At 46.3% G+C, this 15,647-nt stretch overlaps 3 protein-coding genes across 4 annotated transcripts in view; 1 reads left to right on the plus strand and 2 right to left on the minus strand.

Moving 5' to 3' along the window:
* Positions 1-15,647, plus strand: part of ntn1b (netrin 1b) — a 202,036-nt gene that overhangs the window by 162,339 nt on the left and 24,050 nt on the right. The window contains exons 2-3 of the mRNA XM_052048785.1: positions 11,441-11,612; positions 11,695-12,737. Coding sequence (XP_051904745.1) covers positions 11,723-12,737 — 1,015 coding nt within the window. The 5' untranslated portion in view covers positions 11,441-11,612; positions 11,695-11,722. The remainder of the gene's footprint in view (positions 1-11,440; positions 11,613-11,694; positions 12,738-15,647) is intronic.
* On the minus strand, positions 682-3,302 carry mfsd6l (major facilitator superfamily domain containing 6-like). Of its 2 annotated transcripts, none has more exons than XM_052048792.1 (2): positions 3,198-3,302; positions 682-2,566 (listed from the first exon to the last, which is right to left on the minus strand). In XM_052048792.1, the coding sequence occupies exon 2, from the start codon at positions 2,523-2,525 to the stop codon at positions 840-842; it is 1,686 nt and encodes a 561-aa protein (XP_051904752.1). In that variant the 5' UTR covers positions 2,526-2,566; positions 3,198-3,302; the 3' UTR covers positions 682-839. The 2 variants fall into 2 exon arrangements, with proteins under 2 accessions (XP_051904752.1, XP_051904753.1); XM_052048793.1 differs by lacking the exon at positions 3,198-3,302 and adding an exon at positions 2,958-3,157.
* Positions 3,576-11,443, minus strand: LOC127589565 (phosphoinositide 3-kinase regulatory subunit 5-like). The gene is made up of 17 exons (XM_052048774.1): positions 10,392-11,443; positions 9,736-9,836; positions 9,580-9,648; positions 9,354-9,492; positions 9,119-9,188; positions 8,847-9,024; positions 8,595-8,763; positions 8,170-8,238; positions 7,335-8,080; positions 7,106-7,228; positions 5,670-5,801; positions 5,379-5,472; positions 5,219-5,295; positions 4,739-4,832; positions 4,569-4,651; positions 4,370-4,488; positions 3,576-4,124 (listed from the first exon to the last, which is right to left on the minus strand). Exons 1-17 carry the CDS (start codon positions 10,489-10,491, stop codon positions 3,980-3,982), a joined length of 2,508 nt encoding a protein of 835 aa, XP_051904734.1. The 5' UTR covers positions 10,492-11,443; the 3' UTR covers positions 3,576-3,979.

Genomic DNA, 15,647 nt, shown 5'->3' on the forward strand with positions numbered 1-15,647 from the left:
CGGCAAGCGGCTGTGACGGAACACGAGTCCACAGTCGTTGAACCTCACCTTAAGTACACGTCTGCTATTTGCATTTTACTGAGCCGATTCAAAATGGAGCCTTCCTCGCCTTTTCTACAAACCTGCTGTGTTTGTCCAAAAAATGAGCGGCTTGTGTCAATTTACGCATTAACAACAGTTGATGCCTCTGCTCCATTTAAAAAAAAACACACAAAACAGACAATGCAAAGGAGTGAAAATGACTCAAGGTGGATCACTCAGCTAAAGGTAGTCAAATTTTTTTTTTGTGGTGATGCCATAATACAGACTATTGTGAAGCTCCGTTGTTTTGGCTTTCACACCCTCACCAAATCAACCAATTTTTTGGGCCTAACCTTTCCTCTCTTATTCACCGAAAAACTCATCTGTTTGGATTTGTGTGCTAAGGCCAAAACAATAAAAGCATTAGTGTCAAAAGGTGGTGGCCATCTTGTTACTTTCTTTAATTCTGTGTTTTGTTTCATAGTTGTGCTATTGGGCTGAAATACCGTGTTGGATTTTAATCAAAAAATGTATTTAGCCTGGTCACTTGTGTTTTCTTTTAGGAAAGCTGGTTGCACGTCTTACAAATTCTGTCAGGGTGTGTAAACGTATGAGCCCAACTGCACAGGCAATTGAAAACCTCTTTTTGGAGGAGGCATCAATTACTTGCAGATTTTCACAAAGCGCAGCAGAGAACGTGGTCCGGTCCGAATTCTTTTGTCCAAACCGGATGACGCTGTTCTGCGTTGTTCATTTTGCGTTGATACTTCACACTCGAGTGTTTGGTGCATTCGTTACCGGTGGTCACACTGTACAGACTAGCGGCTTAGCGTCCTTCCATAATTGTTGTTATTGCCGCCGTCGTCTTCCATCGCTTCATCCAGCCAGTCTCTTTCTTGGTCCGACTCCGAGTCGCTGGCCTCGCTGGTGTCTGCCGCCAAAAGACGAGAATAGTTGATCCTGTAGTGGCGGGGGGCGTTGCACTGGAGCAGAGGCAGACATATACACCACAGCATCATAGCCGCGGCCAACCCTCTGAACAGCCACTCCGGCCCGCACCAGCGAACCGCGAAGCCTCCGGCAAAACTTCCCAGTGCACTCCCCAAGTCTAAAGACAAGACGTCGTAGAGCCTCTTGACACTCCTCTCTGTTCCTGGCGTGGCAATGTCGTCGCTCTGCACCTTCACGGCCCACCAGAAGGCCCCGCAGCTGAAACAGCTCATGAGCTGAGCGGGTAGCACAGCCCACGGTCCCCACAGGAAAGAGTAATACAAACACTGCGACCCGAGAGTGGCCGCCCCCAGCGCCAGCACCCTGCCCGAGCCGAGCAGTCGAGTCAGTCGGACAGCCACCAACGGGAAGGCGGCCTGCGAGAGAGCCGCCAGACTGAGGGACACGCCCATGTGCAGCTCGGTGCTGCCGTGATCCTGCATCTGCCACAAGAGGAAGTTGTCCACGGCCGAGCGGGTCATCCCCGCCAGCAGGGCGGTGACGGCGCACAGCGCCGCGCGCCGGGAGCCGCGTACCAGCTCAACGGCCTTGAGCAGCCGGCTCACCCGGCCCTGCTGCTTGTTCAAGTATAGAGGGAGGAAAGCCGCAACGGGCAAGGCCAGCGCTGACACGCCGGCGTAGCAGAAGAAGTGCACGGCGCTCCTGGAGGTGCGTCCGATGATTAAACAGTTTAAGCGGCTGACCAGCAGCCCCGCTCCGCCGGCGCCGCACGCGGCTCCGAGTAAAGGCCATACCCCGGCGCTGCTGTAGCGGTCTGAAGCATCGGCAAAGTCCAGATAATCGTACAGGCCGTCGTCCGCCGTCCACTCGAGAGGGGCTGCCACCAGCTCCCATCCTGACACTGCGATGAGCACCAAGAAGAAGAGCTGATGTTGAACGTCCATCACCTTCAGGCTGGACAGAAAATCCAATTGGCCTTCCTCTTTATGATCCTCGGCGTCCCGTTTGCGTGGCGACTTCTTCTCCTTCACCGAGGCGAGAGTCGTCGGATGGAACTCAGTCGTGCTGTTGGTATCGTTTGCTCTTACCGCAGGAAGCTGTGAAGTTCTTCCTACTGCGGCAGATGTTCTGTTAGCAGGAAAGGCGACAGTAGACCAGGAGTCAGCTGTGCTGACTTTTTGGTGGGACTCCATGGGCGACGGAGTGCTTCTCAGACTCGACCCGTTGCAGGAGTTGATGTGTGTTTGGAGATCTACAGGCGGAAAAAGAACCACGACAAGGGCGGCCACAGCTGAACACACCACGGAGCCGATTATCACCGCTCGCCTCTTGTTATACATCTTGGCGAGCAAGCTGGCCAGGGGCCGCCACACCAGTGAAATAAGGTGCTTGGTGCCCATGATGATGCCCACCATCTCAGGAGCGAGGCCCAGCTGTCTGAAGTACAGCGTGAGGAAAGGGAGCAGGCAGGATTTGGCGCAGGAGTACACCAAGTGAAAGGCTCTCGCCAGAGCGAGGGTCTGCTTGACATTGATCTGCTTGGTCTTCTTCATGTTGGAGTTCCTGGGTGCTTGATTGGCTTCACATGGAGCAACTAAGGGACACACAGTCAGAGATATGTGTGAAAAAACATGCAGTCAAAAACAAAACCTTCCCTTGAACATAGTGATGGGATTTCTCACCCCTCCATATGGTGGAAAATGTACTATTTAATACTTATTTCCGGTATTAAATTCAAAAGTGACGTTCTTTGCATCGATAGTAGGCCTACTATACGTGAGCTTCACGTTTGGAATTGAAATACCGAAATAAATGACACTTTTCTTTTTCGCTGAGATTCACTCATTAATGAATGTATACATTTTCGCGATGTACAAATATGACCCGAAATACATTTATTTAAAGAGTGAAACAATTGGTGTCAATCAAAACGGATCATAGAGAGAATGTTTGACATTTGAAGACGTTTCTCCTCCAACGTGTACCTCATGAAATGTCCGTCGAGCGCGCGTACGTTTATCACCCAAACGCTTATTTCAAATCAAGTTTAAAAAAAACATCGCTGAAGCGAACAGTTTCATTTCGTGCTATCGAAAAGAAGAAGGAACTTGTCAGTCACTAACACCTGTCAGGCCGGATGCGCCAGTTCGAGACGTGGAGTTAGCGTCCACGTCATGTTACCCTCCGCTGCCTTCACATCATAAAATAAATCATGAAAGATGTACCTTTTTGTCTCTTCCCTGCTCGACGTCTTAAATCGTTTCGGGTACATCTTCTTCCATCCAAGAACTACTACTTCTTAGTCCCTCCACCTGTTCGGCAACGTTTACAGGACACCTGGACATTTTTTTTCGTAAGACTATAGCGACCCCTTCAGACGCGGATGTCTAAGGACAAACGTTTCATTTAGGGCTATAAAGTTTGGCATCCAAAAACTTTTGGTTGCCAATGACAACGTCTCACCATCACTCTTAAATGCACAAACTCTTTTGAGCATGCGTTTACATGGGAATATGTGAATACGCAACCTGTCCGTCCATTCTGTGTACCTGTCAAGGAAGTAAAGTTGTGCACCATCAGTGAATTTGCAATACCCAAGATCATTTCATTGAAAAATATTTTTTATTGTGTGTGTGTGCGAGACAAACTGTGCAAAACATAATGCCATAAACAGCTTAAAAACAAATACTCATAGATAACACACAAAAAAACCCCCCAATGAGCTCATCAGCTTTTTAAATACAGTACAGCGATTAAAAATACTGTACTATTATAAAGAGCACGTATCTTGAGGCGATGTTGAAGAAAGTTTTGACAATTGAGAATGACTAATAACAAAAATGACAATACCAACAAAATCCACATGCATCCACTCCATAATGTGTTGCAGAATAAACCTAAAACAGAACTGTGTAACAATGTTGCCCCCCCCCCCCCCCAATTCATCAGTTTTCATCTATTTTCTTTTTGTCGCCATTGTTGGTGGTCCATTCCAGTCAAGGTATTTTCAGGCATGCGAGGCAGAGAAAGAGATGAAGGGAAGGCAAAGCATGGAACAGTAAGATGGGTTGAGAGGCTGGACTTGGCCTGGTGAAGGTTTGTATTTCCAGTCTGAACTGCTTCCCGGTTTACAGCACAAAGACACTTCAAGCCTAAGGACCCAGACAATAATTGATGGTCATGTAAAGAAGTTGGAAATGAAACTCAACACATTTCAACGTCGCCCCTTGAACGGCAAGATGTCACAAGATGGTACGAAAATCCGACTTTTCTTGCTTTGGCTTTAGCGTGAAAACGGTTAATCTGTGATGTTTCATTTATTTATTTATTTTTGTAAATAAAAATAATATTGTAGCCTATAAAGCTTTTTTTTTTTTTTTGGTGTGCTTCGTAGTACCTAGTGACGCTTTGCAGAAACTTCCTCTCGTCTTGATCCAGACACACAGCAAATGTGGTCCCAGCTTTCCCACCGCTGACCTCAACTCTGTTGACGTTCACCTCCGATTTCAAGGAATTCTACCAGAGAGTTGTAAAGGGATTGGGTCAGCAATAAAATAAGACGTGTTATTTTCAATTATGTATAATAAAATGTTTACCTGGCTGCTGCTCTTTTTAGACTTGGGCCAGTGCTTTTTTGGGACTTCCGTCACTGAGAGCCATAAGCTTTCGGTTCTATACTCTTGATAGACACAATGCCAATGCATTTCAATATGTTAGATCGTTTGAAAATAAATGTTGAATAAAAGGAATAGATGAAATAGCAGACCTAAATGCTCAGCTTTGCTGAAGGCTTTGTAAATATTGACGGATGTGCAAAACATTTCTGCTTGGGTCCGTTGACTCCTTCCGCTGCAGGCCACCTGCAATCAATGAACGGAACTGGTTGAAAAATATAGTGACTCAACATTTAATTCTGTTCGTGCTAAGTGGCAATGTCCAGTTCAAAGTAGCCCCATTTTTTTTTTCCATCATTCAAAACAGTTGCCAGGTGTGTTAGTACATTTTGTCAAAGTGGCCTAAGGATCAACAATTGCACACTTTTCACCCTCTTTTTTGTTTTTGCTTGTTCCTTTTAAGCCTCGTTGTTGTTTTGAAGAGGCCGTCCTGTCGAATGCAAATGAGCCACAGCACAGACAGAAGATTTTGCCGTGCAATTTCACACTTGCCGGTTGGGTAGACACGCCAGACACCCAACTATATGTATAAAACCCATTACAATGTTTCATAATTTGCTCCATTTTAGCACCTTATTGTAGGCCACACTCAGCGTTAAGGGGACAGCCTCGCTCTCTTCCTCGATCCCAAACCTCTTGCTGGCAGCACCTGTGAGAACAATGCCATTCACATTTGACAAAGTGCTTGTCTGCTCTGTTTGTCAAGTGTATGTCTGCTTCGGTGTGACTCACCCATGGTTTTGACCGCTCTGGTTGCAGCCGTGTGTCCGAGCTCTACAGAATGAATAAATACTTCACTTCTCTTCTCTCCGCCAGCCAGGGTCAGCTGTGCAGACGAAATTAAATGAGAAAAAACACACTTTCCACATTGATGAACCTCTGAATCAATTAAGAGTTCAGGATTTCACCCAAAATACTTTGGACAATTATGATAATTGTTGGTCTGTGCAAGATACTGTACTGTGATTGGATGACCTCGGTGACCTTTTGATATGAACTCAGTGATTCTCACAGTGTACAAACCTCAGCTCGGTAGAGCTGCACCAGGACAGGTTGGTCTGCATGCCTACAGTAGTAAAGAATCAAGTCAGCCATCAAGGGAAGCTCCGTCTCCCGGCCGTTATTTTCGGAGACATTTTCTTCTTTCCATGCAGGCTGCAATACAGAAAACACCTCAATTGACTTAAAATATTATATAAGGTATTTCTAAAAGCGTAGTCCACTTGAACAACACATTTTTAATCCCCATAACAGGTGGTGGCAATAGATGGGTTTGAAGACCTTTATATTAGCGGTCCCCAACCAGCGGTCCGCAGACCGGTACCGGGCCGCTCAGAGGCAGACCTGCGACCTGTGAGCAAATTGACTCCACCAGACTTGACGTGACGTGAATCACGCATATTTCGCACATCACAGTTACATGTGCGAAATATGCCCGACTCGAGCCAATTGGAGTTCTCCTTTAAAGCTTGCATGGAAAGTTGAAATAAACAGAATCTGCCAATAAACGAAATAAGTACTAAAAAGAAAGTAAAAGTAAGCAACTGACCAAACGTACAGCTTTATACGCGCAGCTGACAGGCAGCCATGACTTCCGAAGATGAAGCGATTTTGACAAGAGAAGCTCCCGCCCTCGCGGTATCTCGGAAGCGACATGGACGAAGAAGCTTTTTTGTGTGGTATGTCGTCAAAGACAAGGTAATACAAGAAACCTGTTGAATCATTCGAACAAGTCGCAAAAATGCGACTTTGAACAGCCTGCCCTCGTAAACGTTAATAGTTTCGTCGCCATTATCTTGCCAGTACCCACCGAATGGAAGCAGCAATCAATCCCGCCATCTTTTGACCAGTCCCATATGCAAGTAGCAATGATGCTATTGCTAACGCCGTAACCGTTTACCTTATAAAACGTATTTATTATTCCTAATTGGTCCATTTCTTAGTTCACGGTGTTAATTTATTTTATTCTGCATTTGTTGTGGCGTACAATAACAAAGGAATTGAAAGGAATTGACGTGAATAAAATGTTGAATTACTCTATTATTGTCGTGGTTGTCGGTACCAGTGGTTTAAAACTGGCAATTTAAAAGGGATAACAAAAAAATCGTTGCCGCGAACAGTGTGTACTTGTCTCAACCGGTCACTTCGCTGTTTGATTTCTGCTACAGGTTTTGGTGGTGGCCATCTTTATGTTCGTGAAGCCTATAGCAAACACTGACTCAAAGGAATGAAGAACTGAAAGATTTGAAAAATGTCTGCTGACAAGTTAATACAATACATGCTGATTTATATGCGTGCCTAGTTCAAGGAGTGAGAAAGTAAGCAAGTGGTGTTGCTGTTTTTCGGTGAAAGTGAACAAATTGGCGCTGATCCATCATTTCTTACCCTTCAGGGCCATGTTTGGTGATCATCGAGTGAATGAATGAAGCAGACTGTGCTTATTTTTTCAATTTGATTACCTGACAAAGTACATCTGAAGAGAGACTGAGCAGACTGTGGACACTCCGATCATACCAGGGATCCATCATTCCCAACATCTGGGCTAAATCTGTGGTGCTGTCATCTCGGCAAATACCATTAGCCTGCCAACAAGATGTGAGGGGGGATTAATCAACGCTGAAAGACCAGACAACAAATGCACATCCCGCCAGTGGAAAGGAGTAAGAAGTTGTAAACAAGTGATCTCACCACAGAAGCAGCTTTAGTTGGATGTCCTGATGAGTATCTTTCTCTGGGATTTCCTGTAAATGTCCTTTTTGAGGGAACAAAGTAAAACTGCAACCGGCACATCTTGGTGAGTCTGGGACATTTTGCCTCTTTCTCCTGCAGGTCGCTGTAAGCCCTCGCCAGTCGTCCAGCCTCTCTGTCCCGACCGAAGACGAGGACTTGCACCAGAGTCTGCGCTGCGTCGGTTTCGATGCAGCTCAGGATGGGCCTTCTGCGGATGCAAAGATGCTTCTGGGGTGAAAGAGGCTCTTCACCGGTGAGAGGACAGGACACGGTAAATGAATCCAGAAGTTGATCTTGGTTGGATTGAGATTGTTTGAGCTGTGTCCCAAGACTGCGTGGGTTCTTGAAAAACAAGAAGTTCTCAATGCCTAGGAGGCTTTTGGATTTCTTCTTGGGCTTCTTTCTACGCTTTGACTCAATCTTTTGTCCCTCAGCTGTGCCCTTATGTCCTCCGACTTCAGCGAAGTCACTTTCCACAAATAATGAGTCACATGTTGCGGACACCGAAGAGCTGGAAGACGGAGAGTGACAGGACAACGAGTCCCTCGAAGAGGAAGGTGGTGTGTAGAGAGGACGGTTCTCCAAGCCCTGATCCGCTTTGCTGCTCTGCATGACTTCTTCCTTCACATCATCCTCATCTCTTGTGAGACATGCCAGAGAGGAATCCAGGTAGCATTCTTTCATAAGAATAGTATCGAGAAAATCTGGAATATGAAGAACACGGTTACGGGAGTTCACGAGATGTTCGAGATCAGTTCACATGTTTGTGTGGAGTCGTTCAAAAGGTCCTCACCAAAGTTGTCATTTTCCCAGTATCTGGTGTGACATTGGGGAAAGGGTAGCAGGAAGGTCTCAGCGAGCCCTAATGACACAGAAAAAAATGCTGAGATTGAGGAGCAGTGAGGTCTGAGGTTGGTCTTGGCAGGCAGGTCACTGCTGATAATTACCACTACTGGTGTTTATTTAATTCTCAACCGCCTGGAGTGTCTATAGATTATTAAAAAAAATACATATATATATATAACACTACTATACATAATTAAAAGAAGTCATTTGGACGGCACCCTGGTTTGTAAAATGGCGAACAGTGGTTCTGTCATCGCCATGGCAACTGTGATTCACCTACCTTAGTGGTCAATAGACTGCAGCGGTTTGGGCACCTGTCGATTTGTGATTGTGCACAAAGCTGTATAAAGTCTGCTCCGATACGTGACTTACCAGTATCCACGTAATCGTGTGCACTCGTGGGAAGAAGGCCTCGTCTGAGCCCATCAAGCGTCTGTACAAGACTCTCTCGGGCAGCGCTAAGATCTGCCGTGGAGGCTGCTGTCTCCATGCAGCAAGTTACCTTCTCCAGTAGCTGCTCCAGCTCAACCGGCTGTTTTCTCTATTGGAATGTCGGGACGTTTGTTTTAGGAAGACATACCCAGAAAGCCAGACATGTGAAAAGAAATAGAAGCTCATTGCCACCTGCAAGGCATCACGGAGTCCAAGCAGGTGGATTTTGGTGCCCAGAGCAGCTTGGAAGCTGTGCAAAATGAGGGTGATAGTGATGTCTCGCTTGGAGTGATGGCTTACGCTCAGCTGCTTGGAGACCGATTGGACCTCGGGCGGGACATCTTCATCTGGACTCACTAAGAGCACGATCCTGACCAACACCGACACCCATACGCACAAAGAAAGCAATAATTTCTTTATCCTACAGATGCATATTCAATCTTCAGGTGTCTGATTGAGCTTACGTGGTTTTAGAGTGTTGGTTCCTGGTGGCAATGCCGTGCTCCGTCTTTACCAGTCTTTGAAACGATATGCCTAAATCAAAAGTAGAGTCTGTAGGCGGGCGAAACCCTGAACTGGTTGCCAGCCAATTGCAGGGCAGGCGTAGACCAACAACCAATGGCGCTCACAATCACAATTTAGTGCGTTGTCAGTTGAACAAACGATGCTAAAAATCCCTTTGCACGTTTTAGGCTTCACCTGGTGCTCTGAGCTCACTGTAGATGATATTCAGCAGGCGTTGGCAGGCGGTGCAGTAAGGATCCGGCCAGGACAGGAAATGGTGGAAAAGCAGGTAAGCTTCCAACAGCACATTACAATCCGGGTGTAGGTAAGGTGTCTGAGGGGCAAGAAAATGTGAACGGATGATGATGATGTTAGACGGTGGGTTAAGTCCGGAGAGACCGCTTGAATGGCAAGCACTCACTTTTAAAAGTGTCGAGGAAAACAGGAGAGTAAGCGGCACCACCAATTCGTATCGACATTGCACAAGCACCTGCAAAAGACGGAGATTTAAAAATGCCGTCATCCCTCTGACTGCGCCGACCACGGTGGAAAAGGGTGTTGCCGGGTGAATTGTCACCTCCTTTGTTTTCTTGAGAATTGTCTGCAGAAGGAACGGGAAGTTGTGGGGATCTCTCATGACCAGTTCCTCCAAACACCAGCGGTTCATGCACAGACCGGCTGATCAGACAGACGAAAGCACGCATGCAACTTATTTCTCTTTCTGGGTTTCACTCTGATGACGGGGTGGGAAACATGTTCTCCGTTTTTTTTTTTTTTGGTTTTCTGTTTGTGTAGCTTGGGCGCCAGGATTGAACGCCTGCTGAGCAAATGAAGTAAGATGATGGCCAAAAAAGACGTCCCTCGAGCTTTTCAATCTTGTCTCTGTACATGGACTGACGCATAGCAAAGACTCAACAAAGCAGTCGCAATCATATTTCACAAGTAAGGGCGTGGAAAAGCTCAGAAGAGACTTGTTGAGCCCCAATCACCACAAGCGTGAGAGAAAATAGATGCATGAACATTTGAATCATATTCTGGAGAAATAGAGTGACTGACGTCATGACATCACGCAGACTAGTTCGGACCGAATCGGAATATGCCACTGCTGGTTGCAACCAAAAAAAAGAAAGGTAAAAAATTGCAAGTTTTCTGCTCACCAATATGACTTCACACCACTTTCATAACTATCTCGTTTTTCTTTGAGCCAATCCACGTTTTGCTGTCGGTTCCTACCATTCCAAAGTTGCTTGTCAGGAGTGTTTAATTCAAGGTCACAGAGGCAGCGTTCAAGGACATGCTGCAGGCGATCCTGCGTGCACGAGTTTTTTTCCATCGTCTCCAGTTGCGTTCACAGCAGCCACGGATAAGAAAAAAGGAGAAATGAAAAGAAGCAGTCTATTATTGTATTAAACAAAACCGATTATTGATCCCTCAGGATAAAAGATACGCTTGAGAGAATCGGATGCAGAACAACAAATGTCCAGTCTACACAATGCCGCCTCCCACTTCCTACTCACACCATTCGCTTACGGTCTGCCCGAGCTCAGAAGACTGGCCACAACTTCTTCATTTTCATTCAGAAATTTAGCAGCTGACGACCAATGTCATCTCCAAACTGCCACGGAAATGACTCTGCAAGTACGACTTCCTACTTGATACCTATTTTTCCCATAACAACATATCCGCCGAGGGGTGATAGAAATGATGGTTCAAATAAGAATGAAACCAGTCAAAATCGAATGCGACCAATTTTCTATTGGCCTCTCCGGAATGAGTTTGTTCCCGACTGATATTGCCCATTATTTCCGTACAGCGCCGCATCTATAATTAGAATACGACTGGAAATGGAATTGCTCTGAGACTCCTCCGGAAGTGTGACCTTTGGGACGTGGCCGCTCATATGGATGTTTCGATATTGTTTCACAGTGCCAGGGAAGCGTGACGAAATAATTTGCAATTACCAGACCGATGATTACGTTGAAGAAAACTGTACATCGGATTGATAGAACATTTTTGGGATATTATTTAAATGAATAGTTTAAAAAAAACAATGAATTAGTTATTGTGCTGAATGGGCTCAACGCGCACACTGAATGTAGTACGTCATTTCAACCACAAGATGACGCTGCCGCCCACCGGTGATTGCTCGATTGTCGATCCCGTCTCCCCTGGAGGAGTGAGAGGACCCCCCTTTTTTCTGCATCCCACCACAGATGGAATGGGGCAGACAGAGCCGAGGGTGGCCAGAGGTGTGACTGACTGTGGACACACACAGACAAGAGCGACTCGCAGCCGGCCGGCCTTTCACATCATCTCATTTTCTTCCGAGAGGAAAACACACGAGCTCAAGTTTGTGTGCGCGTAACTGAAAAGGTTATGATTGATATTTTTTAGGAGTTTTGCAGCACGCTAACCGGCTGAGTAGGTTTGACTTTTGTTAGGGCTCTTTTCCCGGTAAGAATATCTCCTATTCGTACTCGTGAATGTACTCGATTGTCATCTTTTCAAGTGCGCTGATGTTCTTTTCTCCTGCCAGGCCAAGTCCCCGCGCCGCACGGACTACAATGCGAAGGATTTTGGAGCTTTGGCTCACCTTAGTGACATTCTGCGCCCTGGGCGAGAGTGTTTTGGGGGGCTACGGGCTGAGCATGTTTGCCGCCCAGTCCTCCCCGCCGGACCCGTGCTACGACGAGAACGGGAATCCCCGAAGGTGCATCCCCGACTTTGTCAACTCAGCCTTCGGCAAGGACGTGCGAGTGTCGAGCACGTGCGGCTCCCCCGCGGCCAGATACTGCGTGGTGTCCGAGAAGGGGGACGACAGGACGCGAGACTGCCACACCTGCGACGCGGGGGACCCCAAGAAGTATCACCCGTCCGCTTACTTGACGGACCTGAACAACCCGCACAACCTCACCTGCTGGCAGTCGGAGAACTACGCGCAATATCCCCAGAACGTCACCGTCACCTTGTCCCTGGGCAAGAAGTTCGAGGTCACTTACGTGAGCCTGCAGTTTTGCTCCCCCAGGCCAGAATCCATGGCCATCTACAAGTCCATGGACTACGGCAAGTCCTGGGTGCCGTTCCAGTACTACTCGACCCAGTGCAAGAAGATGTACAACCGGCAGAACAAGGCGGTGATCACCAAGCAGAACGAGCAGGAGGCCATCTGCACCGACTCGCACACGGACATGCACCCCCTGACCGGGGGTCTCATTGCCTTTAGCACCCTGGACGGGAGACCCTCGGCGCACGACTTTGACAACTCGCCGGTGCTCCAGGACTGGGTGACGGCCACCGACATTAAGGTCATCTTCAGCCGGCTGCACACCTTCGGGGACGAGAACGAGGACGACTCCGAGTTGGCCCGGGACTCGTACTACTACGCCGTGTCGGACCTGCAGGTGGGCGGACGGTGCAAGTGCAACGGTCACGCGTCCAAGTGCGTCAAGGACAGAGAAGGTCAGCTGGTGTGCGAGTGCAAGCACAACACGGCGGGACCCGAGTGCGACAGGTGCAAACCTTTCCACTATGACCGACCCTGGCAGCGCGCCACGGCGAGGGAGGCCAACGAGTGTGTCGGTAGGCCAAAATCTTCTTTTATTATTATTTGCTTTCTCTTGTCATTACTTGAATCGGCTACTGTGGGATAACACCAATTGTCTAATTATGGTCAAACTCGCCCTTTACGCGCGGGAATTGCGCATTGACGGATGGAATCAAAGGTCTAGTTTTCCCAAAAGGAAAACCAAACCCGTTTTGGACATGCGTACATTTCAAATTAATTATACTAGCATCACAAAAACTATCTATCTATATATACATATATATCTATATATATATATTTAAATATATAAAATGACATACCTCATTGATTTTACTAACGATTAATTAAGGACACTCCTTCCATTTCTGCAGTGCAATCTCAACTCTGTCCACTGTACTTGCATGGGTTTTGTTATTATAATAATAATAATACTGATAATAATAATAATAATTTTCTGGGGGTACTCCGGCTTTCTCTCACATTCGCAAAACATGCATTTTAGGTGAAATGAAGACTCTTAATTGATCATGTGTGTGAACGTGAGTTTAAAAGATCAAAGATTGTTTTTTTTTTAAGTGTGTCCCGCGATTACATGGTGACCAAGGCGGCTTTTGCCCCGAGTTGGGATTGGCGTCCAGCTCACCAACAATGGTGGATAACGCAGAAAGCGCTTTAGAAAATGGACGGATGGATTTATATTGTTATTTAAAAATCAGTCGCCATAAAATAAAACACCTTAAAACCAGCTGATTAACACCATGATTAAACAGTATAATATTTAGCTTAACATAAAGTAATTCTATAACTTTGGCGACCATGTTGTTTCCCAAATATCCGCCCACTGATTGATGAGGATGCCCTTTTGTAAACTGCACCTCAAGAAAATTCCAGAGGAGAAAAGAATGCATCGGAAGTATTTTCAATAACAACAAGTGCGCCTTTAGCTTTCCAAACGCGTGATGCTGCTTTTGAGCATGTTCCCCAATCCTGCAGCCAGAAGGAAGCATTGCAGCTGCAGTGACAGACTTCAGGGGCGTGTTGTGTTTCCTTAAGAAGGTGCCAGTCCAGAATGGACCGACAATTAGGCCGCTTTTAGTGACATTTTATGGCACCGACAGAGCCGCCTTAAAAAGCCTGCGAGCAATTCAGAAAGGGAACACACTGGGAGGTCATTTGAATCCTGATTTAAGAGTTCAGTGCAAGTGAATGTATGGCGGTACTGTTTATTTTTTCAAGAAGAGCTAGGGGGTGCCTTCAGGGGGGGGGGGGGGGGGCGCAGGGGGCAGTATCAACAACTCACTGCCCCGAGCACCGTGAAGCAAAGCTGGAAAAGTAACAAGTTGTGACAATGCGTTGCTTTGCTCAACTAAACAGGACAAGTGAACAAGTTGTTCCCCTTGGCCTGCGCCTTTGGCCCCTTGCAAAGGCGGCATGTGAGGGTATTTTACTCAAACAAAAAGCTTGTTACGTGTGGCATCCATCTCGCCGTGTGTGGGAGGCGGCGGCGGCGGCGGCGGCGGCCTCCTTTCGCCATCACTCCTTGTTTTGCATGAGAGCAGTTGTCATCGGTTAAACACACACACGCCGAAAAATCCGAATGAGCACATCTTCCAAAGAGGAAATAATCAGGAAGGTCTGACACAAAGCATGGCAAGGAGACCTGAGGGTGGGACTGCTTCATTAAGGTCGGATGAACAGTAGCTATTCAGTCCTGAGCTTTCTCATTGCTGTAAAAGCAAGTGAAGAATACATTCGGGCTGCACAGCATATGGAAAAAATATCGGATATATTGCAAAGACGTGGGATAAATTAAACTTTCATATGGAATGGTATGCTTTGATGACTTTGGCCAGTCAGATGCAAGCTTAAATGTTCATCATCATCTAATAAGAAAACACTAGAAGTGCATTTTGACAGATGAAAAGGAAAAAAAAAAGTATATCTTTCATGGGATCATAAAAATGTTAATTTCTTCAGGACACATGCTAAATATCGCATTTATATTGATCTTGCGATATTCAAGACCCATATCACACATTGCATCTTTTTCCAGTATCGTGCAATACGAGTATACAGGATATGTAGTGAGCATAACGTTGGCTCCCTGCCCTTGCACCTCATCCAGTGAGATTCATCAATATTTATGATATTCATCAATATCATTTTTAAAAAAAACGTGTTCTTAGAAAAGAGGGTCGAAGTGGGATTTATGAAATATAGGTGCCATTTCTAATCAATCCACATGACTGAGTAACAATCATATTTCAAATCCTCCAGTATGCAATGTGCTTTATAAATTGTGAACTCCCCCTTGGATGGCAAGTGGCAGACAGAAAGCATCCAGAGGACGATTATTGTGTGTGGTTCTCATGTCGTTGAGAGAAAAGACATTTGATGACACGGGTCGTGTCTCGGGCAGCTGCTTCATATTCTCTCCATGTGCAGTGTAGCAGTGTCGTTGAAACGCCAGCGACCCCCCCCCCCCCACCCCCACCCCAACTGCCTGGCCTGACTGATGGGCTGCAAAGGCAACTGTGTGGGAAACTCTTGCTTGCCAAATGGATACTGCGAGTTGGAAACGATAGTTTTTAACATTCACGTGTGTAACTCTTGCCGTCGTAATACTTTGCAATTAGAGCCGATGAACAGGTGAGAATGAAGATGATGATGATGATGATATTGTTGCACTCTTGTCATCCCACCATGTGGACTTTTTCCCCCCAAAAATTCCAAAGCCAAATCATCAAAGCGGTGAATCAATCACGGATTGCGCAAATTCCTATTCAAACGTTATTGTCAACTGTTCCAAGAAATTTTGACCAAATATACGATTGCATCTTTTAAGAACAATTTTCGGAAGTCTTTTGTTTCTGGTGCACAATGGAAAGTCTGTTATGTCATGCATGCGTAAGATTGATGTGAAAGAACTTAGTAGGACTCAGGGC

Source organism: Hippocampus zosterae, chromosome 17 (genome assembly GCF_025434085.1).
Source record: "Hippocampus zosterae strain Florida chromosome 17, ASM2543408v3, whole genome shotgun sequence".
Taxonomy (NCBI): Eukaryota; Metazoa; Chordata; class Actinopteri; order Syngnathiformes; family Syngnathidae; genus Hippocampus; species Hippocampus zosterae.

Excerpts from the sequence above, each read along its gene's own strand:
- LOC127589565 (XM_052048774.1), bottom strand. The coding sequence starts at position 10,491 with ATGGAAAAAAACTCGTGCACGCAGGATCGCCTGCAGCATGTCCTTGAA. Across the intron at positions 9,837-10,391 it reads TGACAAGCAACTTTGGAATG|CCGGTCTGTGCATGAACCGC; the intron begins GTAGGAACCGAC and ends CTGTCTGATCAG. Across the intron at positions 5,296-5,378 it reads CAGAGCGGTCAAAACCATGG|GTGCTGCCAGCAAGAGGTTT; the intron begins GTGAGTCACACC and ends TTGTTCTCACAG.
- mfsd6l (XM_052048792.1), bottom strand. The coding sequence starts at position 2,525 with ATGAAGAAGACCAAGCAGATCAATGTCAAGCAGACCCTCGCTCTGGCG.